Source organism: Rhinolophus ferrumequinum, chromosome 25 (genome assembly GCF_004115265.2).
Source record: "Rhinolophus ferrumequinum isolate MPI-CBG mRhiFer1 chromosome 25, mRhiFer1_v1.p, whole genome shotgun sequence".
NCBI lineage: Eukaryota > Metazoa > Chordata > Mammalia > Chiroptera > Rhinolophidae > Rhinolophus > Rhinolophus ferrumequinum.
Window position 1 is genome coordinate 6,218,404 of NC_046308.1, and position 18,127 is coordinate 6,236,530.

The 18,127-nt window shown below is 40.8% G+C and overlaps 1 protein-coding gene across 1 annotated transcript in view; it reads right to left on the reverse strand.

Annotated features, from left to right (window-relative positions):
* PPTC7 (protein phosphatase targeting COQ7) overlaps nt 1-11,902 on the reverse strand; it is a 35,139-nt gene extending 23,237 nt beyond the window's left edge. The window contains exon 1 of the mRNA XM_033097687.1: nt 11,392-11,902. Coding sequence (XP_032953578.1) covers nt 11,392-11,623 — 232 coding nt within the window. The 5' untranslated portion in view covers nt 11,624-11,902. The remainder of the gene's footprint in view (nt 1-11,391) is intronic.
* Nucleotides 11,903-18,127: the final 6,225 nt, after the last annotated feature.

An 18,127-nucleotide genomic window follows, 5' to 3' on the forward strand; every position in this document is an offset into this window, starting at 1 on the left:
GTTTTCCCTACATGTTGTTTAATTAAGTAATGATCTCTGAATGACAGGACAAGTAATTTTTGTCCTCTTTTTGTTTCCCATTTTTTTTGGTAATAACTACGTTACCTGTATGGGATGGATGACAAAAATTACTTACATGAATCCAGTTAGAACTACATTTTACACTTACATTCAATACTAAAGTTATTCAACACATTTTATTGAACATTTTCTATGTGCAAGACACTGTGGTGAAAGGCAACTCAAGGGATTTACATATAATAAAAGATTGCCTGCCCACAGGAACTTAAAAATCAAGTGGTAGTGATTGTGGTGGGGGAGAGAGGTTTGGAGAAGTTCAACATAAATGGTTATAATAAAACAGAATAATGCACCAATAAAAACAAAAGCAAGAAAGATCAGATTACATCTAGCTGAAAGAATCAGAAAATTATTCATGGAAAAGAGAAGTCTGATGGGAGTGCTGAAGGATAGAAACATGAGTTGTGGGGGAGGAGGTTGGAGAGACAGGCATGGGGCAGTTCCCTACAACTCTGACTAATATGGATAAAGTACAAGTAATGAAGATGGGGTTAGAGCCCTAAGAGCAGAGAAACTTGACCTCCAGGTATATGCCTATTACACCTCCGCCAGAACTTCTCACTAACAATCCGCCCAAACAACACACTACAGGAGTTAAGGCTTTTAGGAAGTGCCCAGCAGGACAGGGTTGGCCTGAGGCCACCAAAGTCCGTGGGGCCCACTGACTAGTTCAACAAGGCTGGATGAGGCCTTCATTTGCTTTAATTAAGGGGCTTTGTTCAACTATTAGCCTAAGAATAGCTAATAACAAAGTAGTATTCAGACTCAGCAAAGAACACCTCAATAAAACAGTTTTAAATGATCACTTCTGACTTGAAAGACAGTGTATTCACACTGGGCAAGGGCAGGGACAGGTTATGCCATCAGATCTGGGTTCAAATTCTAGCTCCAGGACTAAGTGTCCTTGGGGAGCTCTCTACGCCTTAGTATTTTCACCCACACATGGGAATAACATCATGGACATCACAGGGTTGGTGTGAGAACTGGAATAGTGTGTTAACAGTGCCTGGCCAGTGCTCAGCTCGCAGCCAGTATGTAATAAATGAGTTATGCCTCTCTTTGCAAAAGACCAAATAACAGCATATACACCAGTCTAGCCTGTAGCAATCGGAAAAGTCTCTGATCAGTGTTTGTAGGTGGCAAGCTCTACAAACACTGGTCTGGGGTCACAACCAAAAGACAATTCCCACTCACAGATAATGTATAAAAGATGAGTGGTCCATTCATCTTTCCCTGTCACACATCCACCACCATTTAATATTCCATTAAAAATTTAACAGTAACATTTTCAAGCACTAAGGAACATATTTATCTCCAAAAAGCACACAAGGAAAAAACAATTCATCTGCACTTTGACGAATGAATTAGTTTTCTTTTTTCAGAAGTGACTCTGAAGTAACCTTATTTAACAAATATCTGGTAAGTGCCTGCTGCCTACTACTATGTGCCATGGTTCTGACTCAGAAATTTCTTAATTTAAAGGGGAAATCTTTCTTATAACAACTAGTGATATGCAAATGGGCCCAGCCATTTCCTTCGGTCACTGTAATTGCAATGCCTCTACCATGACTTGCCTGTCTTTCTCCCTCCCTGTATTGCCCTCCTTCAGGGCTGAGTCTCTTTCACACTTAAACAACCTTCCATCCTTGAGCGCTGGCCTGGTACCTGGCACAACAGTTCTCAATTCTTACTGCACACTGAGATTACATGGTGACCCCAAACCCCACCTGCTGAGTCAGTATGCCCAGAGTGGGCCTGGGCCTTCTAGCTAAGTATAAAAGCCAAACTGCACAGGTAATTCTAATGAGAACCCCGGCCGGAGCACTCAGGACTTAGTAAAGGCCAGCTGGATGCAAGAATTCCATCGGCCAGATGACTCTGCCTCTGAAATGCCTCTTGCACCAAGCAATTCCATTTTCCCTTCCCAAACTTGATCCTTCTCTTGCATTTCCTAAACTGATGAATGGTAGTCAAACCCACCCACACTTCAAGGCCAGAAACTTTAATGAAGCTTTCCGATGCAAAAACCTCAAAATCAACTTTCGCCGTCTTGGTCCTGCTGATTCTAAGTCTGCAATGTCAGACGCCCAAATATCCTATTTCCCCGAAAATAAGACTTAGCAGGACAATCAGCTCTAATGCGTCTTTTGAAGCAAAAATTAATATGAGCAGGTCTTAATGTTAGATAAGACCCGATCTTATAGTAAAATAAGACCTGATCTTGTATTATATTATGTTAGATAAGATCGGGTCTAATATTATATTATATTATATTATATTATATTATATTATATTATATTATATTATACCCGGTCTTAAGACCGGGTCTTATATTAATTTTTGCTCCAAAAGACGCATTAGAGCTGATGGTCCGGCTAGGTCTTATTTTCGGGGAAACACGGTACTTTCCACTACCCTAGTTAAAGCCCTTTCTAGCTCAGACTATTTCAATAATTCCTAGCTGGTCTTCTGCCTCCTGTTCTCCCATTACACCACCAATCATTTTTTTTTTTTTACAAGATTGCTATGTCCGTGTTGCTCTTCTAGTAAAATACCTTCCATGTATATACACTTCCTTACACACACACACACACACACACACACACGAAAACATTCTCTAGAAAGATAAATAAGAAACTGATAACACTGGTTCCTCTTCGGAGAAGAAATGTGCAGCTAGGAGATCAGGGTGAGAGGGAGACTTCCCGTGCACCCTTTAGAATACCTTTTGATTCTGTGCACCTGAAGGTGCTGCCTCTTCAAAACAATCAAACCAAATCCAAAACAAAAGAAAAAGCATCTATAGCTTCCTACCAAAACACAAAAACAAAACAACATCCAATTTAACATGGCAACTGTAACCTTGAACAATTTGGTCCCAACCTATCTTTTAATATCAATTCTCAACTGACCTCCCACCCCCACCTCACCAGCCCAAACTACTCTCTAGCCATAAACAGCTGTAATTTGGAGAATCTTCTTCTGTATGTTTGCTGATCCCTCAATCTAGAGAACCTTACCATTCTTCTCCTCACTTGCCTCAGTTTACTCATCTCCCGAGGCCTGACTCCATGCGTCCACAACACCTAATGTGTATGTATTCTTTTATTCTGTTCCTGTGTATATGTGCCTCCCCCACCAGCCTTCAGGGCTGGAAGTGCAGAGCGGAAATCTGTTTTGTTCTTGGTTTTCTCCACAGCACCTGTGAGGAACTAACAGGAAACAACCAATAAACAATGAATTCAGTTGACTGTACTGAAAAGTTATAATACCAACACTCTGATATATCAACTGTCATCTGAGAACTTCAAAAAGAGAATGACTCATTCATTATCTCATCATTACAGTTGCACAAGGTACTGTGCCCCGGATAGGAGCTGTCTACAACGTGCTCCCCTCACAGATTAAAAGAAGACTTAAAGGAAAGAGCCCTGAAAGTCGGTCTGGGGATGACACCGCTCCCAGCTTTCTTTGCCACTAACTGGTTGTAGGACATTGGCAGAATCACTTCTCTAAGCTTTAGCTTTCTCCTCTGTGAAATAAAGGGCAGGAGGACAGATTCTCTCAAGAGTTCCTTTTTCTAAGATTCTGGGATTCTAAGACACTGCAAGGAAAGGGAGTCTGTTTTAACCACCTGACTAAAATGTAAAAGTTTTTCTACTTCAAGCCTGTAACAAAATCAGGTCAACCATTTTTCAATTTGAAATTCTGATAAAAGTTAAAGATTAGTATTAATTGACTGCAGTGAATTCAAATGATCTGTAAATAAATTAATATGTATGTGTAGAATGTAGTCCAAAAAAACACACTAACCTTGTCATCCAAAGACCATTGATTGTTCAGTGAATTCAGAGTACATGAACAAGAAAAACAGTAAGATCAAAGTTGCCACTAAAGAACCAAGAGAAGTGGATTTTTTCAAACAACGCACACATAAGACATCTTTGTTTAGACTTTCTCATTTCAGAGAAACACTGATGACCATTTGTAACAATTAATGGTCAACCTAGAGGCCATGAACAGTTTTCTAGCTCTTATGCAAATAGCTCAAATCTATTTTCTTATCCAAACAACGATTTGAAAACAGAAGCACTTTTTGTTTGCTTCACTCAGCACAACTAATCTTTTGCATCTACCTCAAATGATAGCACAAACTAATACTGATTAAGTTAAAAAAAGGAAAAAGCTGGATGATGGCATCCTTGAAAGATCAAAATGTAGTCATAGCAGTACAAAAAGAAAGAAATCTCCTTTCTTTTCAAAATAGTTGATTAATGAGTAAAAGAAAAATCAGTGCAAAAATGTGTTGGAACTGGCCTGAGTCAAAATAGTACTGGGTCCTCCAACAGAAAGCAGTCTTTGTAGTAAGTCACTTTTGTAGTCTCTGGCAAAGTTTTTGCAGTCATTTTGTAGTCCTTGGGGTTCATACCAACAATTCAATCAAGTCTAGAACTATTCACCAGCTACAAATTTATTCATCTCAAAATGACTATTTAAGAACCTGGTAAATTTATAAATTATTAAATGTGACAGACTCAAAATCAACAATGAGCTTATCAATGAGAGGAACTTCATAGCAACTGCAAAAGTATAAATTAGTATCTTTCTGGAGGGACCTATGCTAATATTCCTATCAGGGGCCTTGCAAAGGTTCATAGCCTTTGATTTAGGAACTCCTCTTCAAGGAATTTATCCTAAGGAAACATTCAGATGCAAAGACATTCACCCTATTGTTACTTGTAACAAAAATTGGAAATAATCTAAATAACTAAAAATAGAGGACTAATGAGATAAGTTATGGACTATACATACATGCAGTGGAATATGATGCAGTTATACTTATCAGTATGGAAATATACTCAATTTACATTACATAAAAATAACATTATAGACCAGAATACATATTAACCCAATTTTATTTAATAATGTGTATAGAACAATTGTACATATACAAAGGATGGAGGAAACTACACTGAGTAGAGCTGAGTTATGAGTTATAGGTATTTTATACAGTGCTTTTTTGAATATGTGTTACTTTTATATGCATAAAACCATTTATTTAAAAACAGGAGACATGCAAGCAGGACACTTATGTTCAAGTCCCAGCTATGGTAATAGCTGTACTGACCTTACTGACAAGTCAACTTTTATAGATGAGAAAATAATGCAGAGTAAATGGAAATAAGAGCAGTAATCTCATAGTTAAAAGATTAAATAAGGTAAAACATAAAAACGTGTCATATAATCTAAAGTACTATATAATGCACTGGTAAGGTGAACCATATTTTGCGTCAGATACTGAATAAATGCTTAGGAGAAACAAGAGTGAAGTACTTTCACTCTTTTAAGGAAAAGCATTTGTCCCCCAAGCCCCATCCCAATCGACACAAAATCCTGTTTGGGATCTTATTCCAAAGCATTTAGCATCTTTTCTTTTTAAAAAATTTAAACTAAATTGGAAGAGCTGTGCCACTTGCCAATTCAAGTTTAAATGAAAAAGTGTGTATTATGTGCCCAAAGCCCTCTGCAGTAGGTCAGCTTTTGCAAGAAATCTTGATTTATGACACAATTCTGTGAATTGTTTAATAATAGGAAATAAACGGTTTTAGATCTCAGAGAAATAGAAAACGATCAGATTTTAAAAATATTTAACAACTCCCAAACAAGATAGATCACTAAATTTTATTATTAAAGACATAAAAAAGGATCCAGGGCACCACTTCTTAAATTGAGACAAAAAGCTGACACTAACTTTTAAAGGCGCACCGTTTTTTAACTGGCTACAACTTCTGGTTTAAAACGTCCAATTTCTGTGGAAAGAAAATATTCTTAACTTACTTTTCCAAATCATTTTCCTGAAAATTCTGAAACCAAGGCCCTAGAGTTGAGGCCTCCCTGAAAAGCACGGGGCACCTTCATAAGATGAATTTGACATTTAGCTTGAATTTGACATGAGCGTCTATTCAAAGGACATGGTTGTAGGTCAGATACTCTGACCTGGCACAGTGCTTTGAGTCACACAGGGGTACAAACTCCACTTGGATACTGTTGCAAACATTCAGGTTATATTGTGCCCAGTTTCAAGAAGCCAGTGCTAAAGTTCAGGGAACAGTCTCCTCCCATCCAGGCCCCTTCACCCCCACCAAAAACCTCCACCACAACCAGCTGACATCTGCTTCCTACCCTCTGCTATAATTTATCACCGTTTTAGAAAAATGTATTTTCTAAAGTGGCACAGCAAGTATAAAAAGTCATGTTTTTAAAATTCAATTACTTGCTCTACAAAAAAGATTCACCTAGAATTCCTGAAGGATATTAACAAAATTGAGAGAGAAGCTAGAATTTAGGAAAATTTAAACTCCGGAATCTCTAGGTTAAAGACTGTGGACAAAGGAAAAGTAGTTCTGACAGTTTAACAAATGAGGAAATGATTGTAAAAATCATGTACTTTATAAAAACCTATGAAAAGTACAATATATCTATATAGCAAAATGTGAAAAACATCAGGGAGTTTAAAACACAAGCAAAATTCCTCTATCCATCAACCCCTTAATCTTATTTATTACAGACTGAAAGAACACTCAGAAAAGACAGACAGCAACTAATCAGTGACCTTTTTTTGTGTGTGTGTTGTTTTTTGGTTAAACCTTGGCTTCTTAAACCTTGCTGTATATATGAATTCTAGAAGGCTCTTTTAACTAAACTCTTAGGTCTCACACTTCCTTAACATTCATTTTCTCTTGAAAGCACATAGATTATTATGAAATTAGGCATATTTAAGGCACTGTTGATCTCAGAACTTATATATGACTACTTCCCCTTTAAAAATATTTTCTCTTGGATAAAATAATTCTATTAGAACTATATGAAATATGTTAAAAAAACAACTATATTCCTCATAAACTTCCAGTTAAAATATAATCCAACAATTCCATTTGTAGGTATATACCCCAAAGAATGGAAAATGTATGTTCATACAAAAGCCTGTACATGAATATGTCACAGCAACACTATCCACAACAGCCAAAAAGTGGAAACAACCCAGTGTCCATTAATAGATGAACGGACAAACAAAATGTGGTCTATCCATACAATGGAATATTATTCAACCATGAAAAGGAACGAAATACTGATACATACTATAATGTAGGTGAATCTTGAAAATATGCTAGGTGAAAAAAGCCAGACACAAAAGATTACATATTACATGATACCATTTATATGAAATGTCCAAAAGAGGCAAATCTATCCAGTCAGAATCTACTTTCTGTTGCCAGGGGTTAAGGAAAGGGAGACAGGGGGAGTGACTGCTTATGGGTAGGGGGCTTTGTTTGGGGCAATGAATATGTTCTGGAACTAGCTAGTGGTGGTGATTGCACAACCCTGTGAATGCATTAAATGCCATTGAATTTTTTACTTTGAAAGGTGAATGTATGGCAAGTGAATTATATATCTCAATTTTTAAAAATTCAATCAGGGTTAGTCTGCTGTCAACAGGTAGATCAGGCTGAACTTTGACTTTCAAAAAACTATGACTATATAATAGTAAGGCTGGTTTCCTGACACAGCTTGAAATCTAGCCGAGGGAAATTCCAAAGAGGACTTCTTGAAGAGCTGAAATTAGCGCCCATACACACTCTCCCAAGGTGACTACTTTGTTAAAAGGACAACTCACCATCAGATATAGAGGTTCTACCAAACACATAAAAATTATCATGACTATTAGAAAAACATCAAATTCTACCTCATCTGTTTACTTCCTAAATAAAATTCTGATCTTTACATTGTTCGCATAATCTTTATACCAAAAATTACTACTTTTAAGACTGGCATTACTCATAAAAACACTTGGCCACAATCAAAATCAGATCCAAAGGCCGAATGTGAAATTGTTTAAGGTTTCAAGTTAAATCAAGCTTAAATAAACACCCACAGTTTTATAAGAATTACTTTATAACTCACCATCCAGAGGTCAGAATTTACATGGCATAGACCATGCTGCCATTCTTTAAAGAAGTGGTTTCACTAAACTGTGGTTTAGTATGCAGGAGCTTTTGTTGCATTTTAATTATGAGTCACAGGATGAATAAGAAGTTGTAAACATACACACACACACATACACCCTTAAGCAGGAAAAGCATTAGAAGGTCAAACAGTACCAGAAGACAGACTGGTTTTGAATTCACCTATCTTGTCAAGAAAACCTGTGTTGTAACGGAAGGATGACTGGAACAGGAGTCTTGGTGCGAGTCCTGGTTCTGCCATTAATGACCAGCGGAATAACCTGAGTAAAGTCATTTGCCCCTCTGTAGGCCACCGTTTTCTCAGCAGCAAAATGAAAGCATGGACTCCAAGGTTACTAAGTCTTACAACTCTCAACAGGCTTTGAGTCTATTGTTAAGCAGCTTAGGGCTGTGGGAGGCCGAGCAATTACACACTAAGCAGCTCTCATATTTTTGTGTACTTAGGCATCCATACCATATACAGTAATAAGGAGAACTACTAGCCACAGGGAAGAAGGAAAAAGATAAGTGCACAAAGCTTCTGCTGTTACTGGTTTACTCGGGTTGGACCTAATAAAGAGAAAGCACCTTGGCCAGTTTTCCAGGGGATAGGAGTGGTTTCTCTATGTCTTACCACACCCATCATAGTTGGTTTTTCCTACAAGAAATCCAATGGGACGCTATGGAAGTGCTGTAAAGCATCAAGTACTTTTAGTCACTGCATGACTAATAGGACAGATCAATTCTTAATTAGAGAAATAAAACAGCTTTCTCTCTCTAATAGAAAAAAGAAATAAACAGCTTTCATTCCACAGTCAAGTAATCCTAGATGACTACAGTGAGTTCCACGGATACTAGTAGCAATCAGGTGTCAATCCAAAGAAAACAAATTATCTATAGAACTAGACGGTTCAAAGCACTGAGGTTCAACATAACATTATTAGTCAACATAACTTGTAATACATCAGTTTACAACTCCAACTTCCAGAGTAAAAAGCAGTATTAAAGATTCCCTGAGACTCCACCTCTTTCACAGCAAGAGATAACCAGACTTGTGATGGGATGGTGTCAATCAAGCAGAAGTCACCATCACAGGTACTGGTTTGTGGAAGCCAAAGATCAAATGAGGCCAACTCAGAAGTTGTTTCAGGTGGCTCCCAGAGTTCATTTCCGGAAGAGCTCCTACAAAACAGGACAGTCCTAGAGAACCTGTCTTCTCTCTCTCTCTCTCTGCCAAATATGACTATCCCTAGGTCACAGAAGCAACCATCTGTCTGGTTATGCCTGGCAGCATTCCTTTCAGCAGGGGCACAGAGCGGTGGTTCTTAATCTGGTATTCATCTGGTACCCATGCATGGACCTCTAGATAGTACATGGATGGACTTCATGAGGTCAGTGAAGTCCCTGAACGAGCCCTTGGGCAGTCAAAAATTCTGACTGTGAACCAGGAAAAGTTAAGAACCACTGGTTTAGAGTCAGATATAAAACAGAAGAAATCTACTGGAGGTGCCCATATGAATCAGACAGGAAGCAAGGCCTGTTATTTCAGGTACAAAATAACAAAGGTGTTGTCATTTCAAAACAAAACAGAAAATATGAGCTGATAGTCAGAAGTCCTTGAGGGTCGGATAGTCCAATCCCTTCATTCTCTAGTCTAGATAAGGAAAAGGAGCTAAGAGGCTCCTGCCTAAAACCACAGATCACAGAACAAGTGACAAAGCTGAGCACCAAACTAGGCCAGGTTTCTCCCAGGATGGTATATTTATGCCGTTTTCAGAATGGGTTTGACTAAAATTTCACAAATCTTTCATAAAAGCCAGCACACAGGAGATTTATAAGGGGGGAACCTTAGTGGCTCATTATCTTCTATCCTGTTGCACTATGACTGGTATTTGAAAAAGCAGCACAGGTCACAAGCTCATTGAGTGAAGTACTTCTAAATGTAATGGGAAAAAACAGCCGACAGCCCTTTAAAAAAGATACTGAGTCAGGGTCAAACTGACTTCAGAGTGGATTTGTAGGATTTCAATCTGCAAGCTCCTCAACCTTCTAAGGAGTCTGTGTCGCTTTCTCTCTCTTTTAAAGTTAACATCAAGAGTGTTGCCTAAACATTAAATGACTTTTTCAACCCAGGTAATGGGATCATTCATAAATTAAACCGAGAACAATCTTTTTAGTTCCATGTTCATAAACACTACATGTAGTAGAAGCAAAAATAATATGCAGTTATTCTGAGGTCAAATTAAAAACCAATTATTGTCATAAAAAGTTACAGGACCATTTGTTCCGATGCCAAACTTTGCTTCAGCACATGAAATTTAAAGTAATCAAAAACTCAATCTCATCTGAGAAGTGAAACCAAAGTGACATTTGAACTCAAGTTCAATGACAGCATGTCCTTCAATTTCAAACCGCTTTATCTATTAAGAGAGATTTAATGGCATACGATTCTATGGCCTATACATTGTCTCCAAAGACGTACATTCTGGTAAAGTTTCTGAATTATATTGACCCCCTTCTGCAAGCTCTCATCGTCGTCTCCCACCCCGAAAGGTGTTAACCGGAACAGGCCTTCAGAAGCACCTGTGGCCTGAATGGCTTTAACCAATTCTCAAGGCTTTCTAGGCTGCAGTCTAGAAGACGGTTTGACCATTCTTTTTTGGGTCAAGGAGACTCTTCCATCCCAGGTAACCTCAAGTAGGCAAGAGCAGTTTGGGATAAAGCACTGCGAGTGTTTTTTCACCAGGTCATCAGCCCCCACTGCGAGACTGAGACTCGGGAAAAGGATGGTCACAATCGAGGCGGCGAAAGAATGCGTCTGGTCTGTCTGTTCGGGATCCCGCAGTCCGTGGCCGGGTTGTGGCGACCGGAGCACGCGAAAAAGCAGGGATTCCCGGGACACGCAGAGGAAGGGGGAGGGAGGGAGCAAGAGGGGGGTTAGGAGCCTGCAGGTGTCGCCTGGGGGAAAGGACGAGGTCGTGCGGGGCTGGTACAACCCAGTGACTAAGAGTGCGGCTCTGAACTCAAACAAACTGGTCACATTCTCAGGTGGTGTGACCTTGAGCACGTGGTTCAACCTCTCTGCGCCTCAGTTTCCTCTTCTCTAAAACGGGGGTTAGTCAAGCGGAAAACACAACTCGGAGCGCTTGGCACGACGCCTGGGACATAGTAAGCGCTCCCTACTTGCGAGCTACTACGGGCTCTCGGACTCCACTCCCTGCCCGGAGCAAGGGGGAAAGCCCGGAGCTGGGGAGTCCCCGGGAAGCGGATGCAGGGCTGGGGTGGGGGGACCAGGCCGGGGACTCACCGAGTACATCCGCGGAGCGGTGCCGGGCCACGAAACACGCGTCGTCCCCGTAGCACGCACCCTTCTTGAGGAGGCCCTTACGGAAGTCCTTGCCGAAGCCGCAGCCGGCCGTCACCAGCCCGTAGTCGCCTCCGCCGCCGCCGCCGCCGCCGCCGGCCCTGGGGTCGGTCTGCGAAAGGCCGCCGAGCACGGCGCGGGCCACCAGCCGCCCGTACGAGAGGACCGAGAACATCGCCGCCGCCGCCCCCCCGAGGAGGCGGGGGGCCCGGAGAGCAGGAGGACGCGGAGGCCCGGAGCCGGCTCTCTCCTCAGCCGCAGCAGCGCCGCCGCCGGGGCGCTCCTCAGGGCGGCGTGCACTCGCCGCCGCCGCCCCTGCCCGACGCGCGGGGCCTCGCACACGCTCCGCCGCGCGCACCGGAGCCAGAGCGAGGTCAAAGACGACGGCTCCTCCGCTTCAGCCCGGTTAGGGTCCCGGCTGCAGCTACCGCTGCCGCCGCCATCTTCCGCTCCACTAGCGTGTTCCGGGCCGCGCCGGCAGCACCGCCCCCTTCGTGGCCACGCCTCCGGTCACGCCTACTGTTCGAGCCTTATCCCAAAGCCCCGCCCCTCGGGCTCGGTGTCCCTTGCAGTCAGTCTCCGAGGTCGAGCTTGCGGAGAGTGTGAGCGCGATGTCTCCTGGGAGTTGTAGTTTCCTCTTACTTCACTACCTAGCATCCTGGACCACAGAGGATTCCCCAGACGCGGGACTTAAGTTACTGAGAATTAAGGTTAGCTGTTTGAAAGTTTTCTCCCGTTTTAGCCATACGTTTTAAAGGCTGTTGTTTTAAATAATGCTACCATCCTTTAAGTAAAACCTGAAAGCAACTAGGGTCAGGTCATGTAATATTATTCTGTAATGTATATATTAAGAAACTGAAGTACACAAATCTAGTGACACCTCCAGAATTTATGTATTGGAAGGGTTTAGGGGCAGCAATCAGGGAAGAAAAACTTTTTTGCACAATATTTAGGAAAATTCGAAAAACTTGTATGTCCCTATTAGACTGGGAGGCAAAGAAGGGGTAGTGATGGAGATACCGGCACAGATCACTGCAGATATGTCATACAGAAGTGTTTCAGACTTCGTAGATGATTCTGCCAAACTGAGAATAAAAAAAATTCCAGGCCCCAAATTTCTTTGCTCCAAATCTTAATTTTCTTGAGAATCCACCTGACTAAGCAGGTCTCCCAGCTGCTTGCTGGCTTGGGTGCCCAGAGAGTCATGCAGTACCAAAGATTCACAAAGATTACACATCTTCCTCTCTCCTTCCACAGCTGCTACCTCTTCTGGTCAAAAGGACAGCCCTTGGCAAGAAAGAGAGCTCCCCCACATTTTTTTAAAGCTCTCAGCCCACCCCTAACAAAGATATTACAAAGACATCCAGATTTTGATTATTATAAGCCTCCTTCTTCTGAAATTATTTAGGTTGAATAATAACTAAATTTAATGGGGAGTTTGTAATCTAATGGGAAAATTAGCTCACCAAATGTGTATGATATGTTTGTAGATGTGTATTAATGTACATTCAGATTACATGCCATGCCTGGTGGTGCTGTATATAACCTTGCATTTGCATATGTCTTGACCCCATTTGGTATCACGTCCCCTTCACTAACTGGGCTCTAGCCATGCTCACAGATAACTCTGGGCCTTTGCTCTTGCTCTTCCTTCTACTCACTAGAATGTAATTCCGTTATCTGCAGGTCCTGTGCTCTTTGTTTGCTCCAGAACATATGGGCACACAGTAAATAAGTAGTGAATGAATGAAAGAATGCATGAATATTTCACTAGCTCCTAAGTTCCCCAAGAGCAAGGATCATTTGCCATTGTATTATTAGAATCTAATGCAATGCCTGGCACACAGTAGGGGAGTTTGTAAATATCTGTTGAAGAAAAGAAGGAAAAATTGAATTGGAACTATAAATAATATAAAAATGTTTGCTGAATAAAGGAATGATTCAGTGGGGTTCACAAATAAGAGAAAACTGAGATTTGAGGCAAGTGATAAAATTTGGAATAATTTTTAGTTTTATTGAAACATAAATATATATCACCCAAAAGCATTGGTCCTTTTCCAGTTCACTTTTTACAGAACTATAGTTTCTCTGGGAATTCCCATCTCATGCTTTAAATAAATGATTCTTTTTTATATCTTTCTTAATACATCTAAAGTCCTGCCATCCATCCACTCAAAGCACATTATTCCATTATCCTAATTACTGTATCATTAAACACTTTTGTGGTTCACAGTGTGCTAAGTACTCTATATGTTTCTGTCCTTATGGGTTTTCATCAAAGTTGGACTGAATACATCACTTCACATAGTGAGTGGCATTTTGTCAAATATGTAGACCAAAAAAAGTTCATTTACTGGATAAAAGATATAGCGATCCCAAGCATGCCATCACACCTTGCTATTTTTTATGGCCCACAAGAATTGGAGAGCGCCCAGAAGAAGGGGTGGAGCCTCACAGATCCTCTACTTGGCATTTATATCTAAGCCAGCTGTGCTAAAGGTTGTTCTTTCAAGCACACACACCACTACCAAATCCCAGCCAGGCTTTCAGGTAATTCTATCCCAAGGACAAACTTTTTAAAATAGCATGTCAGCCCCTATTCCTTGTCTTGTCAAACTCCTTCATACTGCCCCTGCCTTTCATTTTCAGGGTATGTATTACAAATGTCTGTGTCACTCACGAGAACTGGTCGGATGAAATGAACAGGAACATAAGATGTAACTCAGAAGTGGGTAACATCTGCTCTGATGGGTCTGCTGTTTTCACAGTTAAATGATATGGGTGCCTTGAGTTTCCTGCAAATGAGTTGCTCACTGAAGCACAATGTGAACAGAATCCTTTCTCAAAGCTCCTTTGCACTTTTTGGAAAGGAGAGGAGATAGGGCCTCAGGTTCCCTTGAATCATTTATTCCAGAGCCAGCTCTGAAAAGTTTCACCATCGCGGAGAAGGCAGGAGATGGCAGTTTGAAAAAACAAAACAAAACAAAAACCTTTTCCTGCCCTCCTCCAGGAGCACAATTCACTCTTGACATTTTACTAGACTTAAAAAGCCCTACTAGTTTTCTTCCTTAACAGAGTTACATTCTTAGCACTTCAAGGATTCCTGAGAGGTCAGTTGTCACTCTCAGAGGCGAACAAGTGGTGAAAATACCATCTGTGCTCCAAGGGCACCTCTGTGGCATTAGGAAAGAGCTTTGCACTGCAGTCACCCCCAGCTCCAAAAAAAGAAAAGAAAAGAAAGGCAAGAATTCCCTAGTGAGGTTTTCTGCCAGACTGATTCACTGGTCTCAACTGATTTCTTTTTGCTAACTTATTCAAACGGAGCATTAATGCGTTTATGGCAAGTTTTCTCAACTTTGGCACTATTAATTCCTTGTTGGGGCCAGATAATTCCTTGTTGTGGGGGCTATCCTGTGTATTGGAAAGGGCTTAGCAGCATCCCTGGCTTTACCCACTAGATTCCAGCAGCACGCCTCGCCTCTTAGATGGGACAACCAATAATGTCTCCAGATATTGCCAAACGTAGTTATCCTAAGAGACAAAAGCACTCCCAGTTTAGAGCCAATGTCATGCAAGTGAATAAATATTTGGTGAGCATTTGTTATGTCCGAGGCTTTTGGCTAACGATAAAAAAAAAAAAACGCCAAAAAAACAGTTGGTGGCCATCGCAGTGTAGTAGGAGGGTTAAAATTAAGTAATTGTATAGAGAAAATAAGCACCATAGGTTGAAATAAAGGAGGAGTGTGGGGAGGAGAATGGGACCCACTGGGGCCAGAGAACACAAGGCACCTCATGAAGATGTGGCATTTGTGAGAAGCCTGAATGAACAGACAGAGGTCTAAGGAGGGGGTATAGCCACTCCAAGAGGAAGAAATGGAAACTCAACGAATGCAGAGTGTGATCGGAAAAGAACAAGTGGTGCCTCTCAACCTTACAGTTTGAATGGGGAACCATGAGAAAAGGGGCTAGGAAAATAGTTTAGGAATTATTAGGTCATAAAAAGGAATGAGGTACTGATAGATACATGCCTCAAGATGGATGAACCTTGAAAACATGATGCTGCATTAAAGAAACCAGTCCCAGAAGACTACATAGTGTATGATGCTATTTATATAAAATGTCCAGAATAGGCAAACTCATAGAGACAGCAGATTAGTAAGATTTCCAGAGGCTGCGGGGAAAGAGGGAATGGGAAGTGGTTTCTAATGGGTGTGAGGTTTCTTTTTGGGATGCTGAAAATGTTCTGGAATTAGTGATGATGTTACACAACCTTATAACTGTACTAAAAAGCACTGAACTGTAAACTTTAGAAAGGAGAATGTTGTGGTATGTGAATTATGTGTTAACCTTTTCACTGCATTGATTTCAATTTTGTTCCCCAACATGTCAAAAATCCAGAGAAAATAATTACAGTATTTATATTTTTAAATAAATACAGTTAAGGTGATACATTTTATTAAAATAAATGATTAGTTTAAAGTATAAAAATTTCCTACTGTTATTCTGTCTTGGAAAACACAGGAAGGGGGTTCTAGAAGAGGGTAAATGGGGTCAAATGTATGGTGATGGAAGGAGAACTGACTCTGGGTGGTGAGCACACAATGTGATATATAGATGATGTAATACAGAATTGTACACCTGAAATTTATGTAACTTTACTAACAATTGTCACCCCAATAAACTTTAAAAAAGAAAAGAAAAACACAAAAATATAGAAAAATGCACATTTGCTTTCCTAAACTTCCTTTCTATTAATAGAACACTAGGCTCATGGGGTAAAGTCGAATGCTGCAATCAGAGCCATGGAAATATCATTCAACTATAGACAAATGTCGCAGCAAAAATGTTAATTAAAAAAATAGTTTAGGACCTATTGCAGAGGATACTTAATGCTGGAGACACCAAGGGGGAGGCCACCAAGTGCTTTTAATATGCCAGTAATAATAATAAAATAACAAATAAAATAATAGCAATAATAAGAATAGTAATGAGAGTGAGAACAATAGATACCATAGATTGAACACTTACCATGTGCTTTACCTGTATCATCTGCTCTGACCACCTATTTAAACACACGACCACCCAAGAGTCTCATCTGCGTTTTTCTTCATAGCACAAAGGACTTATTTATTTTGTTTATTGTTTGGTTCCTCCCTAACTAAAATGTGAGTTCCACAAGAGTGGGGGATTTTTGTCTATTTGATTCACTACTTTATCTCAAGTGTCTAGAACAATGCCTGGTAAATATTAGGTGCTAAATAAATACCCAATAAGTGAATGCTATCGAATAAAAGAAACTTAGATCACATAGAACAAGTAACTTATTTTCACAGCTCAGGAAAGGGGGCAAGTAAAATATTCATTCCATAGGTGGTTAATGGGTGGAGCTGGGCTGAATTGGAGAGGTATTCAGAAACTAGGTGCCTGTCCTGCAAAGCCCCTTTGAAGGAACTGGCCATAAGCTATTCTTTTTTTTCCTTTGTAATATTATTTATTTTGGGGTCTGGTATGACTATGTCCTGTGTTGGATAGCTATTCTTTCCATTAAACTCATCTTGCTGTGCATCATGTGTGATGGTCATGTTTTCCCACCTAGAATCCATCTCCCCCATTCTCTGATAATAGTATTTTGATTTTTTTTTGGAGGAATAAATAAGCCAACACCCCGTTGGCTCATGCAGATTGAGTGGAACTGGACCAGAGGTGAACACATAACCCAGGTCTGATCAATCAGAGCATTGCATTCTCTTGGTGACAGTAATTAGTCCAGAGAGAAGGCACATGACCCAAGCTAGGCATGTGAAACTCCATTATGGGATTTTTCTGATAATATTAAGGAGAAATTCTCATTCGGGTTTTTAAGCTGGTAGAATGCAAGCTTGGAGCAGCTTACGGCAGCCACCTATGCCACCTCTTGGGAAGCACCAGGCTGAGAATGAAGGCAAAGCAGAGAGAAGCAGAGCCTAGAGATGGTAAGAAACAGGCTTCGTGACATTGATCAAAGCCCTGAATCCAGCTTTACCTGAAGAAGGATCAGTCCCCGAATTCATATTAATTCCCTGTTTTGCTTGAGTTGCTTTGAGTTTGGCTTGCGATGCAGTGAATCCTGACAAACACATCTTGTGATCTAGGTACCATGGCTACAATTATTGAGTCAAGAAGAAGACCCCAAACCAAAGGCAGCTGTTAGCAGGGAACTTATCTTCCGCTTATTTACATAGAAGAGCGGGAACTTCCACTCCTCAGTAGAAAAACTACTGAAGGAAAACTTCTGACCTCTTTCATGAGATGAGGAGTAATTTGGAGGGTTTGGGAAACGATGCTGAGCATGTTGCCCAGTCCCTTTCTCTTCTTTCTTTCTTGCTGTGGCCTGACCTTTGGCTACACCTGTTTCCTCCTTCACGATGAGGAGCCTGTCCCTCCAGAGGAGGCTTGCAGTGACCCAGCCTGTGACGGGGGTGAATCAACGTGATCCACAGAGGACTGAGTGCACGATGAAGCCACGTTCTCCTATCGGCCTCATCAATAGTTGATACTTTTGGCCTCTGGCTGCCTGATTCATACGTCTACTTCTCAGTGGATTTAGAACTTTGAAAAGCCAAGAAGGGTGTAATTAATTATCACCCCATAAAACCCCAACATGTTCATTTTGTCTTCGGAAAACTTTGAGAGGCGGGCA